Raw genomic sequence first — 22831 nt, 5'->3', positions numbered from 1 at the left:
CTGGTCCACTGTATATCGTTTGCAACAGCTTCATGTTCACGCTGAGATTGTGAAAGATTAATTTCCTGAAAAACGACTTGAGAGGACCCTTTCAACTTTGGCACAGATGCTCTGTTAGACTCTCTGATAAACTAATTCGATTTTGGTGGTCAAAGATCAAGGTCAAGTTGGCCTCACAAAATATGGTTTTGGCCTCTTTAACATGATATCTCAAGTCTGCCTATATGAATTTCAAGTTTTGACCAATTGTCACTTGGACTCCACTTGCAGCAGTCAAAGGTCACGATGATGTCATACGAGTCTCAGTCTATTACTATCCAGTAATAGACTGAAACGGCTCTGGTTTGCCTCGGCATTTGTTTAAAGATGAGAAGATAAGTATCTGCAGATGTTTCATCCCGACGACTAAACCAAAGACGAGAGTGATCTCAATGAATGCAGCACAAAAGTCAGAATAAGAGCATTAATTCTGATGTAACAGTTCATATGCAGATCACCAAGTGCGCTGCCACATGGCAACTTTTTTCCTAAAGCTTTTTAAAGGCAACAATCCGTGTGTCAGATTTCTCTGTTTTATTGACACGAATCATTAACTATCTTATCTCAGATACAACACATGTCCAGCAAAGCGCAAAAAGAGTGGAAAGCTTTTGTCCTCAGCGAGGGTATACATTTAAACAGCATTATCCTTCAGTAGCAGTGGGGTGGGGGCGGGGGGGGGGGGGCACATGACATTGGACAGGATTATCCTCATACAATAAAAAAATTAAATAAAAAACCTCTTCCTACTACAGGCGCATGTTGTGAATTGAAGATAGGACGACCAGGTTCCCTGGATACAATGCTTATTATTACATTCTGTTTTTTCTTTTTTTTTTCTTCCTCTTCTTCTTCTTCGGAGAGATGCGAGTTGTGTTGATTCCTCCCACGCAGTCCAGATAAACAAATACAGAGAGGCAAAGCTCGATGCTAACATTTACAGTGATACGAGAAGGGTTGATCGCAAAGAAATAGAAAAACAGGAACTAAGTTTAAAGCCCAGAACCAATCCCAAAGGTATTGTACCCTGTTCTCCCCGCTCTCCCACCCCACAATTCTTTCTCCTTTTTTTTTTATAGTATCACACAACAAAAGACATTCAGTAGAGCATACCGGAGTGATAGAAAACACTCATGCAAAGAAAGCCTTTTTCACACACAGTCACTAACACAGGAAAATCATCTTAAAGAACAGCGCTGTCAACAGTCAGTGCCTTCAGGTCTTTTACTGGATGTTGTTATTGTGGTTTCTCTCTTCTTTTTTAATTTGCTACTGTACTCGATTAAAAAACGATATGACAGACTGCGCCCGTTAGGCTATGGAGTCTCCTGACTAGAACCACCTTTCTGTCTCGCCCGTGCACGGGACCCTGGGGATCCTACAGTTTTATTACCAACAGTCTCTGTCTCCGGACCCCCAGCTCAGCCCACAAGTTCAGCCTGGAGGACTTCTGCAGAAAGACCCGGAGCCACGGGAGCGCACCTCGGTTGATGTTCCGTTATATAAAAAAAAAGGCGTGATGTTAATTCTTTTTTTTTTTTGGCATCTGTTCTTATTCTCTTACGTCTGATATATAGTCTACTTTTACAATCATGTTCTATGTGGCAAACAATTAAAGAGTTTCATTCCAAAATAAAACACCTCTAACAGAATGATGGCAGCTAGCTATTAAAATAAAGTCTACTATGGGTAACTTTAGTTTTTTTGTCTTTTATTTACAGTTTTGTCATCTATGACTTTGTGATATTAACTCATAAAGCTTTTTTTTTAATATAATCACATTTCGGAATGAAACCCTTCAATTTGAGATTTTTTTTCAGTGTCATGTATATGCACATTCAATCCAGGTTGCATTCACTGTTGATTCAGTCTCTCAGTAAACGTTATTTAATTATAAATAGAATGGTCTCGCCATTGAGTCCTTTTCTATTGCAGATATATTTTTGTATATAGGGAGATCTCTACTCAGACAATATGTATTGACGGTTGTAATCCTTTTTTCCGTGGTTACAGTTCCTCCGAGCGGATGACGTGGAACAGCGTGACGTTGTAAAGGACCTGGTGGCCATTGTTCCAAGCATAGAGGGCACGGTCACGTGGGTTGTAGTCCAGCATGGAGATATGCGAGTACTTATTCTGGAAGGCAATGTCAATGTACTCGTAGGTAGAGGAGTTGGTGGAGTACGCATAATAGACCTTGGTGCCTCCTGAGTAGCCGTTGGTGACGTAGAGCGTGCCACAGATCATAAAAGACTCACCGGCACTCCTTTTCGGGTGGTTGGTGGTCCAGCTCTTGATGATCTGCAGCGTGCTGGGGTTTAGCTTGCTGAGGACGATGTTGCCGGCATTCTGGTTGGTGGCGTAGACGGCCCACAGCCCTCCCTCGTCCACCATGAGGTCAATGTCAGAGTGTCCGCCCCAGGCGTAGTGATACGCGTTATTGAAACCGGCATAGTCGAGCTGCCGGGACTTGCTGATGGAGGAGGTGCGGAAGTCGAACTTGATGATGACGTGGCTCTGGAACTTGTTGAAGTAGATGGAGCCGTTGTACACCACCTGACCTGTGCCTGACCACGGATGGGGCAGCCGGTGGGAGGTGAAGTTGTCCGACGTCATGAAATCCTGCATGGACTTGTACTCCCGCACAAAGCGGTTGTTGTGGTAGCCATCCATGTACCAGACCTAGACAATATGACAAGGGAAAGGAAATTAGCACAGAACCCTATAATCTTCATTCATCAGTTGTATACAGATCACACGGAGAATAAATCAAATCACACAACAAACAAGCATTCCAATTAAGTTAGTGCTGAGATTTTCCTCGAAGAGCAGACGAAGCTGGGACCCAGCAGCTCCTGAACACAGTCAGGATGATAGACGCAGGGTGGCACGAGCCGGGCCCCGCAGGGATAACGCCCATCATTTCAGATAAAAGCCTGTCTCTGTTGCTTCGACCCAGCTTCCTGTTGGCCCCTGGTGCTGGTGGGCAGAGATGCTCTCATCCCGGAGCCGCTTGAGGCTGAAACACTTCCTGTGTCTCAGCGGGACTGAGAAACCTGAAGCCCCCATCCCCCCCCCCCCACCACACACCTTTGATTGACTTACAAAATAAATCACATCAAGGAAGCGGGTCTCGACGGGCCCAGAGAAAAAAAGAGCCAAGGTAAGGAAACCGAGAGATGAAACGAAGTGGAGCGGGCCTGTCTGCTCCCGTCAATTACACTCATTCTTTCTCTGCTGTTCTTTGATAACGCAGCACATCTTTTCATGTGTTCTGTTCAAAATGTATTAGTTTCTACAAAAAAAGTTGACTATTGTGTGCTAAATATAATCTTAGCCAATTTTTCAAATATATATGCATTAAGAAGCCTGTGTTGTCATGACATTTATCCTTCCAGACGCAAACTGCAAATTTGCACAGCTTCTGCACCGCATGCTGCTGCTTCTGAAGTTTCCGTCCTCTTTCCTCCCGTGCGACATCGTCCCTTATTAATGAGTCTCATAAAGGTGGTGCACCAACAGCATGTACACGCTTAGCAGCCAAATAAACCTTCTCTTTATTTCCGGCTGCCGATCTTCCTCGTCCGCAGGGCAGCTTCCTGTTAAAACCATATAGATTTATGCCCCCCAGCATTTCGGTTTTAATGTGTCTCAGTAATCAAAGCCGAGCCACTTATCGAGCCAACGGCAGCTGAGCTCCACAAAGAGAAAATCAGATGCAATCAGCTGATAAAAGGCCGGCAACCAATTAACAAAGACTGATTTTACAGGGATAATTGACCTTGGTCGTAGGAAAAAGTCAGCATCAACTCTAAAGTTTGGGTGATCTATAATTGTGTATGTAGTCTACATGCTGTCACAAACATTTTAGAAAATTCTAAAGATTAAAAATAACCTTTGCAACACCATCATAGCTGCAAATATTTGAGACACGTACATCAAAATAATGAGTTCTGAGCTAAAACATTACATTAACTGCTTTTTTGTGGACCAGCAGAGGATATGGAGGATTATTTATATATTTCCACAGTTTTTAATACCTTCTACCTAACACCCTGAGGTGCAATCATTTATCTGTATGTGATGCCTGTTTTAGTTTAGGAATATCTCTATACTAGAATTCCTCTTTTCTCCTAGTGATTTTCCTTTTTGATCTTTGCTATGTTATGTGTGAATGAACTGTCTAACCTGCTGAAAATAAGCTTGTTGTACTCTGCAATGACAATAAAGGTTATCGACCTCAGCTTTCTATTCCAGAGTTGCTGTATCCACTCAGTTTTAGTGTTTCTATTTTGAATTCTAACATTTCCTAGTGATCACAACATTGCTATATCCACCACTGCTGCTGGAAAACACACATCACGTGCTGTGTGTAGGGCACCAAGTGCTTGAGTGGGCATGATAACTTTCTAATAACCGTCGATCATATAAACATAATGATGAAGTATTTAAGTTCAGGGTAGAGCACAACTACAATAGGAACCATTGAAACCATTAAAGGCAATACAAGATAAACATAATTGCTTGAATTAAAATTTAAAAAATCAATAGTGTGGTTTGTGTGTGCACTTAAGGCATCTTAGGCAAGTTGAAACCTCGAGATGAAAGTTGTGCATTGCTTGCAGGTTCGTATATATATATATATATATATATATATATAATAAAATACTTGAGGGAAACATTATGTTAGACAATGTTGATGTAACCAAGCTAAAGATCTTAGAACTAACAGAACAACCCAATAAAGTCCTGGTCACCGGCGTGATGCTGTGTCTGTGAACCTGTCAATTGTCTAGATACAGTCACTGCATATATGTCTGTATGATTTATGGCCGGAGAGTGGCAAAGTTCATGATGTGGAACCGCAGAATAACCTTACTCATCCGAAAACTGAACTTTCAGCCATCTGAACTTTTTATTGGCTGGTACCAGTTATTTCCTGGAGCCTTGACTTCACCATGAGGTTGCGGGTAACACCTCATCCGAGCAAACCAAGTAGCTTCCTTGTATTTCTCATCTATTTCTCCTTAGGTGTGTTTCCCAAAATGACGGTTGCTATAGATCAACAGGGTTTGGTATTGTTTGAAATTTCCCAGAGCTCAATTATAATCCTGATTGCAATGGAAAAGCCATACAACACCAATAGGAAAATGAGCACGTTCTCTGAAAAATAACCAAACCTGCAATATGTAATGTCATCTCTTAACTGCCTCACATGAACTTTGCCTGAAAAAATTAAACTAAGAAAAACACAAAAGTAAATAAATCTGAGACTCACAAATATCAGAATAAAACATTGTCAGCTTCTGGTACCAATAGAAATGAATTCAAACTCACACGAGGAGTTGCCACCCACACTGTGTGATGACTGTGTGCAGCAGTACGTACCCGAGTGTCTCCTTCAGGTGCCAGAGGGTCAGTCATCCAGGATCCGAACCTGGATCCAGACGTCTTGATGGTGATGGGATCACTGATGCCCGTAAGTTTGCCGCATGCTGCAGAGAAAGAAGTGAAATGGGAACATCCAGTGCGACACCCATTTTCGTAGGGTCTTACTTTCATTTGACTTTAAATCAAAATGTGTTTGCCTGAGGGAGCTGATGTCCATGTTGTTGCTCCGCGTCTGCCTCTCTCTCTCTCTCTCTCTCTTTGCATGTATTGTACATCAGTTGCTTATTATTCCTTTCACACATGCTCGTGTCTGTTTCACTCTCGGTGTGAGAAAGAGGGAATAGGAAAGCGGGGAGCCTCTGTGTTTTCTACTTTTGTGTGCTGCTTGTAAGCTGCTTTCGTGTTAATTAGTGTTGACTGAGGTGTTAATGTGAATTTGACAAAACTAACGCCGGGCGCCGAGTCCCTCATGACTGAGAGCTGGTCGGACTATGTACCCCGTCTAATGAGCGCAGGCAGAGACGCGAGGCACTATTTTACCAAACAAGAAGACCTCTCCTCACGGCCGCAGCACATCCACAGGCTGTTTTTCAGCCGGACAAAGGTCAATTAGATGATTTCGATGAGTTAATTTTTTCCCAATGAATGTAATGAATCGTTCTGATATGCTAATTTAAGGAGTGACACTGTGACGATGGCTCATTTTAGGAATTTCATTAGCGTCTTTTTCTGTGAAGCGCTGCATTCATTAACCGCTCACTGCTGCACTCCCCTCTCCTCTTCCTTTATAGCCACGATCATCGCTCTTCATCGCTGCAAAATGTAATTTTACTTTAGAATCATAAACCCAGAATTGCCTTTTGTTTCCGTCTGCGGGTCTCATTCAATTATCTGCCTTCATCTTCATCTCCTGAAATGTCTTTCACAATGAAACTTGTGCTTTTTTGATTGTTTTTTTTTTTTTTTGCCTATATGCCTGAGCGTGTGTGCGCCTCGGTGTGCAGCATATGTCGTGCCTGTAAGCGCGTGTGGGCATCGCACCTCGGCGGCGGGTGAGAGACAAACGCATGCCCACATGAGCAGCATCTACTATTTCTAGTAGGGGGGTTAAGTCCCTTACATAACCCTTAGTGGGATTAGAGAGTGCAGTAATACACTGCCCATTGATTTATTTATTTCTTTTCTCTATAATCATGCCTCTATCTTTAGATGACAGCTACTACAGCGGGCGGCCGGGGGAGCCTGCTGATGGATCCACAGTCTGGAGATGCACAGAGTCTAATCCCCCTCTGGCCTGAATTTGCCTGGTCCGACGCAGAGGGCAGAGCAAATGGAAAACCTAATGGGAACTGGAGCTGATAGAATTTAGCCATCAGCTTTAGATTTAGCTATAGAATAAATGCTCAACTGCTGAGGATGATGAATAGCTGTTTTTAAAGGATAATTTGGATTTATTGAAACGTCTTTCTGTTAGAGTTCTGGCTGTAACACACTGTGTTCGCCAAAGTTAGATTTCGGGAAAATAAACGTGAGCCATGAGACAAATATTATCTAACCCATTTTATACTGGTGGTGTCACATAATCCTTTCTACCATTCAGGACTCTGTAGTGACAGTTGGTGGGTTGTTTGTTCACTGATGATCAAATCTGATTAAAAAACACCCACATAACTGAGTCTAGAACATTTTCATGAATAGATAAACACTTTAAAATGTTTTTAAACTCACAATTGCCTTAATTAGTTATGACATTATACTGTATATAAAGATGGACGACATGACTGCTCCCCAAGAGTGAAGCCATACCATCTCGATCACTTCCTTATATACAGTACATGGTTGTGACTGTTTAATGTAATAGAGATTTGAAAGCAAGTTTTCAGGGGCATCATACCTACTCATCTCCTACTCTATTTCTGTCCCTTTATCACTTACTATTTACTTAAATGACCTTTTAACCTTTATTATTATACCTGTAACGTTATGGTCTGCAGAGGAAGTAGAAGGTGAGAAGAAGTGGTATCAGCGGGAGGCAGAGAGCTTTGTGTGCAGCTCTGACCTCCTGGTTCCATGCATCAGTATTTTGCTGCGAAGGGCCCTGGATTTGCCTAAAGCTGTCTGTGGCTTCTCGTTGCCCGGGCATGAGTCAGAGTGATTTATTTATTTGATTATTGCCCAGCAAGCTGGCATGTCCCCTTGATCGATGGCCATTGTGTCCCAGCAGCCGCCGGGCTGTTTGTCTCTCCGGCAGAAAACAGCTTGAAGGACAGCTCTGCAGGGACCCTAGTTACTCTCTTTCACTTTGCCCGCTCGCCTTCACTTTATCACTCTCTCTCCTCCCTCCCCTTGTACCACCCTCCATCACTTTCTCCACTCGCTCGATGTATTATTTAGTGTAAAAATTTCCCCTGCCCTCTGGATTTCCCCCAATTTTTTTGCTGTTGTTGTTCCGCCGATGGTAATGCGGCGGGTGACCTTCGCGAGTTTAATCTCAATAACGGCAGTGTACCCGAGTGTCTGTGGTCACTATGCATGAGTGCCTCTGCAGTCCTGTGGAGATGAAAGGGAGAGGTCCCTCTCTGTTCTGCCCGAGCTCGTCCCTCACTGGGTGACCTCGCCTTTATCTCGTCTGATCTCGCACACACACGCCGCACTTCCCCGCTCTGCTATCTCGGCCAGTCTGACCACAGTTGTGCAGAGTGGCATTGAACTGCGGCTGAAAACACTGACAGGTCTCCTGCAGGTATCGTGCACGACTGAAGTAATAACAAGCGGAGCTGAGATTAGGTGTCTGCTTCTTTTTTTTTAACTCCTGTGTATTCAATTTAAATACAATCACTGCCACTCGACTGGTGCTCCCAAAAAGAACAGTATGCAAAAAGCTCCTTCCCAATTTCTTGCTGTCATCGCACGCTGTGAGTAATTTGAAACAGGGACACAACATACCCGCGATGTGCGGCTTGTAAGTGTCAGCAATATATCTTAGTCACTGTCGTGTGGGTGTGCATCTATTAGCACTGTGGGCTGTGACAGAGGTGTGAAGGCACTGAGACAGGGGCTAAAAGCAAAGATAGGACTGCGATGGGAACTTGCAAGTCTAGGACGCTCTCTTCTTCTGAGTTTGTGTGTGGAAATGCGTTAAATGCTTAAAGCTGGGGTTGGTATTCCTGGAAAAACTATACATCCCGACCCCTCCCATTGGCCCTGTTGTCAAAGCTACGCCCCCTAAAACACATAAACGACCACTGCCTGACTGCAAGAAGACGACATTTCCGCGACTGGCTCTCGTCTCTGCTTCAGTGGCTTGTGTCTCTCTGGCTTGTGAAGACTCTGGTCATGCGCGGTGAGAGCACAGGTAGGGTTTGCGCAACCAGGCCGTTCGGTTAGTGACAGACAGGTACGCCAGCCAATCGTTTCATTCGGTCTGATTGGTCGTGTTTATTACAGGCCTGCAAGGGGCCACAGATACCTGCGATTTTTCCTTTTCTTTTCAGCTGACTTTAATTATTGATGCTAGCAATACGTGAAGAGGATTTCCACCAATATAAGACTTTCAAAAACAATTTACCGACCCTTTCTTTAAGGCCTAATCATGTATTTTAATATCCCACTAATAGCATCACAGGAGGCGAGTGTTAAATGTAGATTCATGCCGCGCAAATACAAAACAAGCGGGCATTGCAGAACTCCCACTAATAATATAATTCATTATCGATTCATCTTGCAATTCATGACACATTCAACAACTTGTTAAAAAATTGTTAATTCAAATCTAACATTTCCAGAGCCCGAGGCAGGCTTTTCAAATAGCTTATTTTGTCTGATCAATAGTGCACAAGGTTTTTAATTTGCAATGATGCAAAACAGAAACAGAGAAAGGCAGCGATTTGTCACATCTGAGGTGCTAGAACCCAGAATGACTGTTCGGCTGTTTGATGGATAAATGGCTCAGAACAATTTAATCCATTATGAAAATTGGTGCTGACTGGTTTTCTGTCAAACGACCAGTGGTTTCAGCCCGAGTTTCTTTTTGATTTGCAGGAAGAATGTACAGTTAATAAGGAAGTTAACAGGGCGTAACTCCAATTCTATGAGTGCATGCATGGATTTCATTATGTGTTTTCCTTGACAGTGTAAGAGGAAACAAACAGCAAAGGCCCACAGTGTGCAACCACATATGAAACAGTGTAAATAATCAGCATTAGCCTGTGTATTATGTATTTCAGTGTTGGATCATTACAGACGCACATAATGTTTGTGTCATGTGAGTTTGCCTGAGGCTCTCTTCTCTGGCCAGTCACAACATACTGCGTGTCAGTGGGAGTGTTGTCGTGCATGCATGTATGTGTCTGAAGCATGGTGTGTGCCAACAGCTTTCTTTGCCTACCTAATTTTTGCATGCATGCTCGGAGTCTCTCCTCAAGATTTGACACTCTGTTGTGGAGCTCCTCGTAGTCATAGGCCCCCATCTCCTCCTGAAGTTCGTTTAGAACTGACGTCAGATTCTGGACCTCCTCCTTAAACTGCAATACCAATTTGGCATCGGCCTTGTACTCCTCCAACACTGGTATCAACGGTCTAAGCTCCTCCATTTTCGCTTTTATGGCCTGAAAGGATTAGAATAAGCTCGGTTGAGTGTCATGCCCAACATAAAAGAGTCCTGCTGTCCGTAAAAGAAAAGGAAAAAAAAAAAAAAAAAACACCTGTCTGACCTGACTACTCTGACTCTACCCTGCCTCTCCACTGACATGAAGACCCCCTGTTTGTGTCCATGTTCGGTGTTTGTGTGTGTGGGATAGAAAGAGAAAGAAAAACTGTGTTTTGTCTGTGCAAGTGTGTGTCTGAGCAAACAAACCCGGAGAATACTCTCCACCCGCCTGGAGGACGAGCAGAGCGGAGCGGCTCCGTCCCGGCAGTGACCAGCCGTTTTTAAAAAGCAAGCCCTCGGTACACCGACAACAATTGGGAAAGCTCTTTATTGGTCATCATCGTTTAAAATGCAACATCGTATTAAGGGTTACATGCTTTTACATGTCACACACAACAAAGTGTCTCGAATTTTTACGTCTATAGTTTTACGCAGAGATTTGTTGAGTAACCAAATATGCATAGACAAAAGCCAAAGAAAATAAAATGCATAACAGCAATTGATAATAATAATAATAATAATTGTAATAATAATAATAATAAATGTCTTTACTTTTGAAAAAAGCTTTTAGATGGAAAACTTTAACAGCAGTAACATGCAGGAAGAGATCAGTGGTGGGTTGATTTGGGAGAGGGGTGGGGTTTCTTAGTCTTAATGGTGCTAAATTAACTGTTTGATGCCCAAATGCTCTCAGTACTGTGGCCCAGCTCAGGGGGAATCTGGAATTGACCTGCCTCTTCTTCCCTGTGGCTCTCTTTACTTGTCTTAAAGTTAGCCCTGCAAGCAAGAAAACGACACAACTGTTGACAGGGACTTGAGCTTGCTAACCTATCTAACACACAAACAAACGCACACACACTTCGTATATGGCAGAATACAGAATACTTCACACATGCACTGGAGGTGGGTGCAAGAGGTTTTTGAGCATGCACATGATGGTGGGATCACACAAATGTATTGGTGCAGATATAAATGATACAAACATTGAAGATGCATTTGATTGAGTGTTAAAAGTAAGAATATAGGTACAATTAAATAATGCATTTGTGTAAGTGGCTGCAAACAGGGCTGGGTATCAAGTTGTCCAAACTATTCTTGTAGCAGAGTCACAAAATCTTTAAATGTCATCATTTTATCAACCTTGTTTGAAAAAATAGTCACTGATTATCTCATCAAAAATTATCTGAGATTTCGAGAATAATATTACAAGAAAGAAAGTCGTAAATTTATGAGAATAAAGTGTGTAAAGTGTGTTTTTACTTGGGGAATATCAGATCAGTCACACATTTCTAAAAATGAGGAATGAGGAGCATCTCGTTAGTTTTACTTTGGTATAAATTTCAACAACAAAAAAAATTGTTGCATCTTTTTGCTCATCAGCACCACATTATAATAAGTATCAGGACTGTGTTGGAAACTGATGGCAGAATACAGACGTTCTTCTTAATGGCGACTATATTCTCGTAACCTTATGATATTCTCAAAATCTCAGAATTTGTGTGTGTTGTGTGATAGCCAGAGAAGGTTATCTGCATTTTACTTCTAGGTATCTGAGACAACAATCTGTATCTTAATGAACAATAAAAGATACAGATTAGTTATCTGCAGCCCTACTTACATGCTAAAGGACATTAAAAGGAGGTAAAAGTTAAATTTCACTCAATACCCTGGCCTGCTTGCATAGGATTTGTTTCAATTGAACAGTAAACCCTCCAAGAAAAATTCCTTGTTATACTAACATGCATGTGTTTCCCATGTGCAGAGATTTGAGTGCCACTGTACAACCAGTATGTGGTGAAACATGAACATATAAATGTGTTTTATTAAATCTTATTTGACAGTTCATTAAGGATTCTATCACATGTTTTTTAAATGAGTCAGTGAGGAATTATAATGTGAACTCTTGCAGTTGAGTTTATACATCCAATCATTTACTGTCTTTAATTATGTATTCATTATGGGTTTCTTGATGTGTGGTATGGAGCTTTAGATAAATCTGTACAATCTCTACATTGGGAACACATGAGCACAAAATGGATAAGGCTGCGTGTGACGGGCGACAGAGCAGCTGTGAATGACTTGAACTGAATGGCGGTTGGGTCGATGGCTGGACATATGGCTACGTACCTTATATTGCTTGGCGATGTTCTGCTTGTGGTTCTCCTCCACCTGCCTGAACTTGGTCTCCAGACCTCGGAGCTGGACCTCCATCTTCTCCACGTACTGCAGGTCCCTCTGGGTCCGCTGGTCCAGCACTTGGATGGACTGGGTCATGTTCTGGACCTGGGGTTCCATATGGACACATCAGTCAGATGTATTTCAATAAATCATGATGCACAAGGAGAAATAAGCAATGGATGTAAAGAAAATTCAACTCCCAATGTGTTATTTTGTCTCGACATTCTCTTCTTGGAGATTCCCAAACTCTGACATCAGGTCAATTAGACAGCAGCCTCCGACACATGGTGCCAATGTAGAGGGCAACACTGTTAAGACATTTGCTTTCTCCAAAACTCCATGATCTTGGCTCATCAGCCATTTATTCAAAAGAAATCTGTTCATGTCTGAGCTGGTCCACATTGTGTTGGGACAATCTCACCTTTTAATGGGAAGCATTTTGTCATAAATATGCTCAAAATGTTCCTCCTGTATAAATGAGCTGGTGTTAGCTTTCAGTCCCTGGGTGTTGAGCTGGGTTGCATCATTAGAAGTGTTGCTCTGGATAAGTGCAGCACAATAGAAACTCAGAGTGTCGGTGTATAGCTGCCTCCCATGACGCCTGTTGGGTTTCCAGGGAGCTCATTAGAGCTTTATTTCTATTCTTGTCCAACGGGCAGAGGTGATTGGGGGACCACAAACATGGCTTAACCTAAATGTGTGTCTCTGTCTTTGCGTGTCGAGAAGACAAAAAGGAGTAAAGGTGGTGTCTGTGTGCTTTGTATGACTTTGATCGGCGGGGTCATGCGTTTGCTGAAAGGTTAAGCTGCGTTTTACCTTCTCTAACAGCTGCCTCAGTTGTTTGGTGCGGGCATCCCGTGAGCACATGGACTGCTGGGGCGCCACCACCGTGCAGACACACCTCCCCTCGCTATCCTGGGCTGAACTGTACACCTGCCACGATTCCTCTGGGTTTGCTGGCAACACCTGAGGACGAAGGAGCGGAGAAAGAGAGAAACACGGGCGGATGAACAGAGGAGCTGGAGGACAGTGGAACAAAGCATAGAATGAAAGAAAAAAGACACAAGGTTGGCACCTTCCTGTGTTTGTCCGTGACACTTTTAAGCCCAAGGTGTTTTGAGTGTGTTGGGCCAGTTTATTGCTAAAGCTGTATTGTGATATATTTATCACCATCTGGACGCCACAAACCACCAGGCTCCACCCGTTCTGCACCAGTATATTTTAAAGCCACACAAAGGGAAGATGCAGCCAATCAAGACGGCTGAAGCTACTCCATTATTCAGTGGGGTTTGTGTGTGTGTGCGTGTGAAAGCTCAGAGCGTGAAGTGTTTGACTTGAGTTTTTTTTCCTCCCCTCGAGACACAACTCCAGTTACTGATTAGATAAGACTTATGTGTAGGTGACTTTGACAAAGATCCTCCCTGCATCAGCAATAACAGTATTGTATAGACCAGACCTGCAGATTGATTCAATTAGCGAGAAGGACTTGACTTCACAGAATCCAAAAAAAGGAGCAATCACAGTGTCTGTTAGTCAGCGGCACAGATTCCTTCCAGAGGATGTGCTGACGAGATGAAGAAAATCACTGTCAGGGATCTGTCTCTGAAATACCTGGTCGGTGCTGTCACACAGACAGTGATCAAATAAAACCCCTCAAAACCTACTGATGTAAGAAAGAAAACTTGAATTTTCTCTAAAGAAAATCCTGGAATAAACCTAATTCGTCCAGGATAGATCACTTTTCTGAATCCTCTCCTTTTACTTCTCTATGTAAGGACTTGCCCTCAGCATCCATTGTTCCAGATTCCACTGCTCTAACCTCTTGACAGACAGAGCGCTCCTAAAATTATCCTGGCACAGACCTAGCTCCACATAATCTGATGCAAAAGAAAATCCTGACAACGGTACCTCAGCTTTGATCTTCTCTCATTCACCAGTGAAGAAAAGGAAGGAACGAGGACTCCCTGCTGTTCCGTGGGGTTAAAAATAACCCTGCTTTGAAATTTGTTACGTCAACCCCCCCAATATCCTACAACTTGATATTATTCATATCAATGCCAGGAAAGAAAATTAAGCAACAGATAAGTTTCCACTTAGTGCAGGGTAGCGACAGGGACTGTGGCAGCTGGAGCAACATCAGAAAGCAGGAGTGAGATTTCTATGATGCGTCTCCAAGTCGCTTTTACTTTTACGCATCACGCTGACAGGATTTCTCCTCTGAAGTGTGAATCAAACGCACTCAAAATCGCTCTTAGGCTGCCTATACTTGAACTGCAGCTTATTAGGTTGCAACAGTCGACATTCATTCAGGAAATAATGTGTCAAGAAGAGCCAAATCCGCAGGAAATAATGCGTAATTTGCGCACTTACTCCTGTGCTCCGGTCTGGATATCCACCCTGCGCCGCCGTGAGCTTGGTGGTGTTGAGCCCCACCAGAGAGGGGAGGGTCTGCGACATCCAGTTGGTGATCATCGCCATGGTGCTGAGCACGACGCCGATCTTCAGCAAAGGCACCGACATCTTTGCGCGCTGCTTCCCTTAGACTTTTTATTTGTAATTTTTTTTAAGCCTTCTTCATTCTACAGACTCCAGCGAGGAACCGGGGAGGCGGCGGGTCATGTTGCCCAGAGCGGCTGGCTGTTTCACCCGGGACTCCGGCTCGGCTGGTCTTTTTTTGGACATCTCCCAACGAAGCCCTGGCGGCGAACGAGTCGGACGCGCGGTGGATACGACCGAAACTGGGAAGGTCGGGACGGAGAAGGAGCTGCGGCGGCGGCACCGGATCCAGCGCAGTGGAGGATGGAAGAAAGAAGATAAAACCAAAGCTGGATGCGTCCTCCGGATAGCTCCTCTGCCTGCTTTGTCCCACACACGCACACTGCTGCCTCTCCTCCTCACCGTTACTATTTCGTTCACGCCCGACGGCCCGCCTCCTGCCTTGGTGCGCGCTGTGATTAAGTGCCACCGACTACACGCACGGGCTCCTCCAAATGGGTGAGAGCAGGAAGGAGGAGGTACTACGGATCTATGTATATCTCCAGACGCAATGATGTCAGCCAGGTTGGGGGTCCGGTCATGGAAATATGACGAATTGCGCCCGTAGGTGCGCGCCACGACACTGGCCGTGCCCGGAGGAAATGACAATGACACTGACGCTGAGGAATTATTTCTCCCAGACAGTGACATTTATATCTCCTTTGCCCCCCCAGAAGATGAGGGGGCTCTCTGTGTGCACCTGCACGGTGGAACTGCCCCCACTTATTTCAACCAAAGATTAAATAAATGTGAAAATGAACCCAAAACACTTGCGCAAAATATGTCGCGTCGCAGTGGCGCACGGTGCGGTGTCAGGGCGCAGAAATGATTTCATGTTTTATTGATGGAGCAGAGTCCTGGGGACCATCAGCTCCAAACGAGGATGGAGCTTTTCATTCGTGGGACTCTGGCGCCATCGTGTAGCCACAAATGGCATTGCAGAAACCAGAGGGGGAGGGAGGGTTTATAATGGGAGGAGGAGGAGTAGGAGGAGTAGATTTATTTTAAATACCCAATTAAAAAAAGTACTCGTTAATGTTGATTAACTTTTCAGAGGCGTATATATTTTAAATGTCTATGCAGGGAATTTACAGCCACTTCCACTCAAAACATTCCAGTGGCATTAGGTTCAGATGATTTGGTGCATATTTAGAATTAGAACAAGTAGTTTATTTTGACAGGACAAATGGAAATGACAATTAATTGTGTGCAATCCAAAGACTAAAGTACAATCCTGTCACACTGTTTATATTCTGTTTGCACAATTTCTATTCGATTTTTTACATTTCCTTGTGTTCATATTGCATGTTAAATTATTTATTACTTTTACTGATATCTGTTTTTTTGACTTTCCCTCAATTTGCTTCTGCAACAGAGCCAATTTCCCAGATGTGTGACTAATACAAAGTTATGTTATCTCTTTTATCTTGTCAAATAAGGTCTGTACTGCGGTATTTTTTAACTACTGACTCCAGACCAGTGGTGGAAACAATAGAATCAACCTAAATTACAGTATTAACCAGATCTGCATGATCGCCTTTTAAAACCGAAAGTAAAAACTGAACTTTTCTCCGCTTCCATTCACTGAGCATCACCTGAAACTGTATTGAGCCACTTTGAAAACCTGTGGTTCACACTCCTGGATATATAGAGATATATAGACCTTATAAATTGTAGTATATAAGACCTTAATCTTGTAAAACTAATAAAGTCTGGATTTATCTTAGCTTATCTTATCTGACCAGAGCCCAAGTTCTCCATGAACAGGCCTGTGGACAAACATTCCAGCCCAGGGGCTAAAATTGCACCACTGCATGATACATGAGCTCCCAAGAATAGCGAGAGTGGCTCTTGCATCCACAGTTATTTCTGTCAGCACCATAATGGATTTTTCTTGTAAACTCAAAAGATGGAGGCAAAGTTCGAGCTCTCTGCACCTCCCTCGCTCTTGTCTCTGCCACTTCTTCATGACCTTTGAGGTGCAGAGCTCACTGTGTTGACGCCTCGCACAGATTAGAGTGAGGCATCAGTGGGGTCAGCTCGCTGCTGTGCACTGCTCGGCACAGCGCTCTCTAATGACACAGATACGACTCAAGTCTTCCATGAGCCCCGCAGCGGCAGACCCCCCCCGTTCAGTTTTAACGATGGTGATGGAAATCATCTGAGGTTTTGGGTCCCTGCCTCTCATATCAAGTGCTCGGGGTTTTTACAACGGCAGCATCAGGAGGGACGCCACAGGTGCAGCGATAAAAGAGGATTAATCCATGACTCATCCAGTTATCAGCCTGCCACCTACTGGATTTATCAAGAGTGATTTATACAGAGATTATACATTAAAAGGTTTTTATTAGAACTGTACTCCACTGGTGGAAGGATTGAAGAAGTGGGGATTTATCATTAGACACATTTATATTCGTATATTAACCAGATTAAGTGAACAGTCTGAATTAATGTAATCACCTTTTTCTGATTACCTTCATCTCAATAAGGTCATACTCAGTATAAGCAACAATTTAGACATGTTGATTATTCTGACCTTAATCACTACTCATTGGAGATTTCACAGCATTCTGCGCCATCGACAGTTACCAAGTAGTAGAATGTAACATTGATGTGAGTCAGACTGTGGTCTGTGGCACGTACACCTGATTATGAATATAATATTCTATTAGCAACTCATGTAAACACCATAATCAAGATAATGTCTTATTCAAAGCAATGTAAACAGTCTGTCTACGAGATTTCAAGTTTGTAGACTACAGCGACACCTGCGCAATGATCAGTGATGCTGTGTGTAAATAAGATTATGTCAGATCTGTTGATTTTTACCTCCACCATTATTTTTCACCGTCTGTTTGTTGGTTAGTTAACAGGAATACGGAAAAACTAGATGTATTAGAACAATAACTTGGTGCAAAGATGAGTGTATATGTAGTTATGGGTCAGGGGAGAATCTGTGAAGTGGATTCAGACTTTTCATTCACTTTCCTTCGCATTGTGAGATTATCTGCGAGATTTTCAACATTTTCCAGTATTACGCTTGATGAAAGAAATCAGACATGTTTAGGGGACTGATATTTATTAGTGTGTGAAATTTGGTGCATATTCATGATCTTGTGGATTTAATTGGGGTTTCACAAGAGGATTGTTGGTCCTTGGTTGACGTATACGCTGTCTTAGTGGGATTCTAGTTGGTTTATGTGTTAGCAGGATCACACAGAAACTACTGAACTGATTTCAACCAGACTTGGTGGAGGGAAGAACTGATTATTTTGGTGCGCATGCCGATTAAGGAGTAGATCCAGGAACTTTCAACAATCCTGTGTAGGATTGTTCGGCCTTGGGAGGGGAGGCAAACGCTCGCTTTTGTGCCATTCTCGTAGGCCAATAAGAACGTTGCCTGAGGTGTTGTGCTGCATAGGGGTTGCATTGATGTTATTTTCACTTTGCAATAAGAGGCGCAAATTACGGTTTAACTGGTGCAGATGTGGAGGGATAAGCAGGCACATATTATAAGAGGAGCCAGTGTAATACAAATGAGCAGTTACCATCTAACGAATGCAACATTAAGGCTTCACAGACGTAGCGTTTCTGGCTGTTATGCTGTTTTGCATTATGGAGAACAGGTGTCTGTGTGCACACACTGTGATAACCAAACAGAAACGCTCAGTATACAATGTGGTAAGAGCTCAGTGAAAAATCACTTTTCCAGCCTGCAAGTGCACAACAAAATGCACTGTGTCTCCACCTACTCCACTTCTGCTCTCCCTCTCTCCCTCCTGCTCCATCGCTCAACCAGCCATACTGAATAATAAATAGCTTCAACCCCAGCTGCCACTCACACCATGCACATTGCAATTCAGCTCAACTCCATCTCAGGTTCTAACATAAAACCAGATTGATTCCTTTTTCCCCCCCCCTCGTCTTATACATTAAAAATCCTTATCCGTTTCAAATCGCTCCCTTGCTGAACCCCTTGGTATACATGCTTGCGTAACAAAGACACGTTGGCAAAGTTGTCTCGTGTAAATTAGGAGGCTGGGCACATTTCTTTTGTGTAAAAATCCACATATACTGGCTTGTGCGTGCATGCAAATTTAAAGCTGTACCCTAAGCAGATGTTGTGCAGGATCCCTGTGCAAGGTTGGTGTTTGCAGGATTTGTTATGATATGTAGGTTGCATGGTGTCAAAGGGGCGGCTGTATAGCGGCGCCATCTGTTTGGCGAGGTGTCGGTGAGATGCTTTCGGATGCGGGCCTGCAGCCACGGGGGGAGCCGCTAGGTGAGGAACAGATGCCACTCTGGCTGCTTACTATTCTCTCTCTGTGTGTGAACGCCAGGCAAATCCCACAAGAAGCGTGGACAGAGGTGAGCGAATGTGGGCAGAATCGAAGAGGAGAGACCGAGCTACTAATCAGGCGTCTCCCTCCTCCCTCAGCCCAGATGTTGGAGGGAGAGAGCCGCAGCTGCCCGACAGCGTCTGAAAGCAAGCCTTCAGTGGCATGGTGCTTAATGTGGTCATTAGGAGGATGTTATTGTTCAGCGTAAAAAGGTTGGAGCTATTCTGCCTGGGTGGCTCTTTTTTTCCCTTCCTGATGAGTAATCTGGCAATAAATGGCTCTCTACAGTTCTGTGTCCAGATAACACCTCTCACTTTTCTTTTTTTTTTTATTCAAGCAGCAGCGGGATGTGCAGAGGCCTGGTCTTCCCACAGTGAAATGGATTGTGGGATTGTGTAGCAGGGGCGGTATAAATAGAGCCCGTCAGCGTTGTCCTGTGTTTCTGTTCGGGAAGGGAGCAGACAGGCGAGCTGTGGACTAATATCGACTTACCTTCAAGCAGACGACACACACTCGGAGGCCATCAGAGGAAGACTTTACACTGTGACACGGGCCCTGACCTGCACTGTGCAGGACCCCGGAACCCAAAATGTAGCACCTTCTCTTCCCAATATCCCCCGACTGATGGCTCCCATCAATCAGTGCAAATAGCCCCATTGTGCCATTGTGTCAGCATTTTTTTTTTTGCTGTGCACATCCAGTTCACATTATAGGCCGCTGCAGTCAGTGTCATCGTTGTGAGGGGGGGGTGTAAAATAACACCGGCAATAACCGCGTGTAAGGTTACAGCTTTGATCACTTTACAAATCAAATTCCACCACAAGCGTCAAAGCCAAGCTGTTGCGCCATGAATAAAAAATGCCCGCTCGGCCCCCGCGCGCTGACATCCCTCATAAATTTTCGGGAAATCAATGGCTTGGCATATTTCTGTCAAGGCAATATTACATCAATATTGTTCTAACACGCTTTGGTTATCAGGGCCGGGCAGGGTTTTGCTGCTGCAACCTACTTCCACCAACACAAATTTATTGAGTGTGTCACTTGGAGTAGAGAGTATATCACGGCCACGCTGGGGGAAACAGGGAATACTTTATTGATAGTACCTCAGAGGCCCATTTGATTTTTTTGATTTTATTTAGTTTTAGCCTCCAATTACCAACAGCAATTGGATTCACGCAAGCGCGAAGCCTGTGAAATATGACTGTTCTTGCAAAAGGTAATTAAAACATCAGATGCTGCAACCCACTGGTAGCAGGGGCCTTGGGATAAATAAACCCTTCCTCTGCATCCTCTCCTGTTTTGTGAGGATCCATGAAGCCAAAAAAAGTTTAATGCAGCGGTAACTATTACAGCAAATGGTCCCAATAAAGGAGGCGTTTTATCAGCCCAATGAATGTGTTTACAACTGAGCTGTGCTGCTTTTCACATTGCTGCACTAAATGTTCTCCAAGTCAGACTGTGGTCACTGGGCATGCTCTGCACAGCATCACCCCTCAGTCAGACACTGCGTTTGGGTCGTGGAGAGCAGCGCAGCCCCATCATCTGCACCAACACTGGCCTCTGCAGACACAGTGCACGAGAATGACCTGCTCCTCGGTGATCGGAGTGACACTGATTGACTCATTGTGCGAGATCTCCACCAATGTGACAGCCGTGGAGAGCCCTGGGTTGAGGAGGAGGGATCATCTGGATCTCTCCTCGCCCGTCAAGCACAATGCATCCCCGCCATGTAATCCCACCCGTTAATCCGGTTAAGCGTGGTGGAGGGCTAATTCACCGGGGCTCTTTTATACCGAGGTAAACTGGTCACATCTCTAAACGGATCTGGAGCCAATTAACTGCGGATTGTAAGGGTGGAAAATGGCGTTTGACAGATAGAATGAGTAATAAGAATAGTGATAATAACAGTGAGACCTACTTGGGTGAGTTCTGTGCCCATGAAGATGAGGAGGATGAGAGTCAGGAGCTTGCTCGAAGGCTGCATCTCTTGCCTCCGGTGTGTGTGGACCACGCAGCGGTCTCACATGCAGATCGAGTCCCCCCTTCGCGTCCCCCCGCTCGGCGCAGCGGTCCCTCGTCCTCCCCGGCTCTCTCTCTCTCTGTCTCTGTCTCTGTGGCTTTGCGCTGGAAGTCTCTTCTTCTTCTTCTTTCTTTATTTATCAGACGGCGATTATTTTATCCCTGCAGCAGAGAGCGACAGATCTGCTTCACGGAATCGTCTCGGAGCACATTCATTGCACATCGGGAGCCCGTCCTTCGGTGCTGCCTCTCCCCTCCTCCTCTTCCACCACCTCCTCCTCCTCCTCCTCCTCCTCTGTGCCGTCTCCTCCGATGCCGCGCTCGGTGATGCTGCTCTGTCGCTGCGACCGGACCGTGGATGTGGGCATGAACATGGGGCTCTCCGGTGCTCAGGTCACGGCGGGACACGGTGGGGTACGCGGCGGGGAAACCTGCACTCTGGATGCCGCGCTGAAGTTGAAGCTCCCCGCCTGAAGCTGCCGGAGAAGCTGTGGATGGGAAAAGACACGAGTGACGGAGCTGGTGGTGCTGAAACGGAAGTTACATAGCGGGGAGAGGGAGATTTAAACTGGCGAGGACACAGGAGAGCAGCTGTCCAACCCATTGTCTGTCTTTATAATATAGGGAAAACAACGCTGTTACCCACTCAACAAATAATCTTTATTCATAGAAACAAATCAGTCAATCTTTTCTTGGCAGAATAAAAAAGTATACAAAATATAAAGGGCCCTTTCTAGGGTTAAGAAAACAACAATTTGTACAATTTGTAGAAGAAACACTACTAGGATTATTTTATATTCAGTTTCTGCCAATTGATCCATTTCAGCTAAATCTTACACACTCAACCTTTAACGTAAACATGCCAGACTCCCATTCTAGTCTTTAACTTATATATGTTTCTGAGCAGCAGTCGGCGCAGTGGCTTGTCAGTTAGTGTATGATGGCAATTCATATTAAAAATAACAGAAACTGAATCTGAAAAAGCTTGGGATTCACAATTAATAAACAGAGGCAGAAAATGTACATTAAACATTAGAGTGAATTGAGAAAACATTCAGGATTATTTGTATTGCTTTATTTAACATTGGAAAATCTAGATGTGTTTCATTGATTTCTCTGAGAATAAGTCATGGATGGAGAAATTCGGCATTTTTATTTGAATGCTATTTAGTGCAGATCCAAATAAGAACTTGAATAACTCATATACATGATATAGTCCACTATATAGTGAGATGCCCTACATAGGGGACTATGTTTCCCACAATGCATCGTGAAAGGTAGTGTACAACCGATGGTCACTAACCGAGCAACTGTACCATCATGCATTTCTCTGGAGGCGAAGAGACGAAAGAGGACAGAGGGCAGCAGGAACAGCCCGGTCTATTGTACACATGTTATCACAAGCAGAGCATCACAGCACAAGCTGCAGCAAACAAGTTAGTTTCTACTTTTAAAAATGGTCATTCATCATATTTTTTACTTAAAGTATTCAGACAAAGTGTAAAATAAACATCTAAAATGTACTCTCACATTTTCCACCGGCCAACGTTATTGTTGCATCACCGAATTTTTTCTTCTCTCTTTTCAGATGAGCTCACAAGTCCTCTACACAGACGTCACTATAGTGAAGTAGGAGTTAGTGAGTGAGAGGGAGATTTCAGACACAGCTCATTAGTTTCAT

General features: G+C 44.0%; 1 protein-coding gene across 3 annotated transcripts; it reads right to left on the bottom strand.

Moving 5' to 3' along the window:
* Positions 1 to 558: 558 nt before the first annotated feature.
* Positions 559 to 21694, bottom strand: olfm1b (olfactomedin 1b). 3 transcript variants are annotated; one of them, XM_034601426.1, is made up of 6 exons: positions 21050 to 21694; positions 13073 to 13222; positions 12206 to 12361; positions 9818 to 10037; positions 5428 to 5534; positions 559 to 2721 (listed from the first exon to the last, which is right to left on the bottom strand). In XM_034601426.1, the coding sequence occupies exons 1-6, from the start codon at positions 21113 to 21115 to the stop codon at positions 2047 to 2049; spliced, it is 1374 nt and encodes a 457-aa protein (XP_034457317.1). In that variant the 5' UTR covers positions 21116 to 21694; the 3' UTR covers positions 559 to 2046. The 3 variants fall into 3 exon arrangements, with proteins under 3 accessions (XP_034457317.1, XP_034457316.1, XP_034457318.1); XM_034601425.1 differs by lacking the exon at positions 21050 to 21694 and adding an exon at positions 14627 to 15239; XM_034601427.1 differs by lacking the exons at positions 559 to 2721; positions 5428 to 5534; positions 9818 to 10037 and adding an exon at positions 10388 to 10855 and having other exon boundaries at positions 21050 to 21691.
* Between the last annotated feature and the right edge of the window lie 1137 nt (positions 21695 to 22831).

The sequence above is a fragment of the Hippoglossus hippoglossus genome, chromosome 12 (genome assembly GCF_009819705.1).
Source record: "Hippoglossus hippoglossus isolate fHipHip1 chromosome 12, fHipHip1.pri, whole genome shotgun sequence".
NCBI classification, from domain to species: Eukaryota; Metazoa; Chordata; class Actinopteri; order Pleuronectiformes; family Pleuronectidae; genus Hippoglossus; species Hippoglossus hippoglossus.
This window is presented reverse-complemented; position numbering and strand designations above follow the sequence as displayed.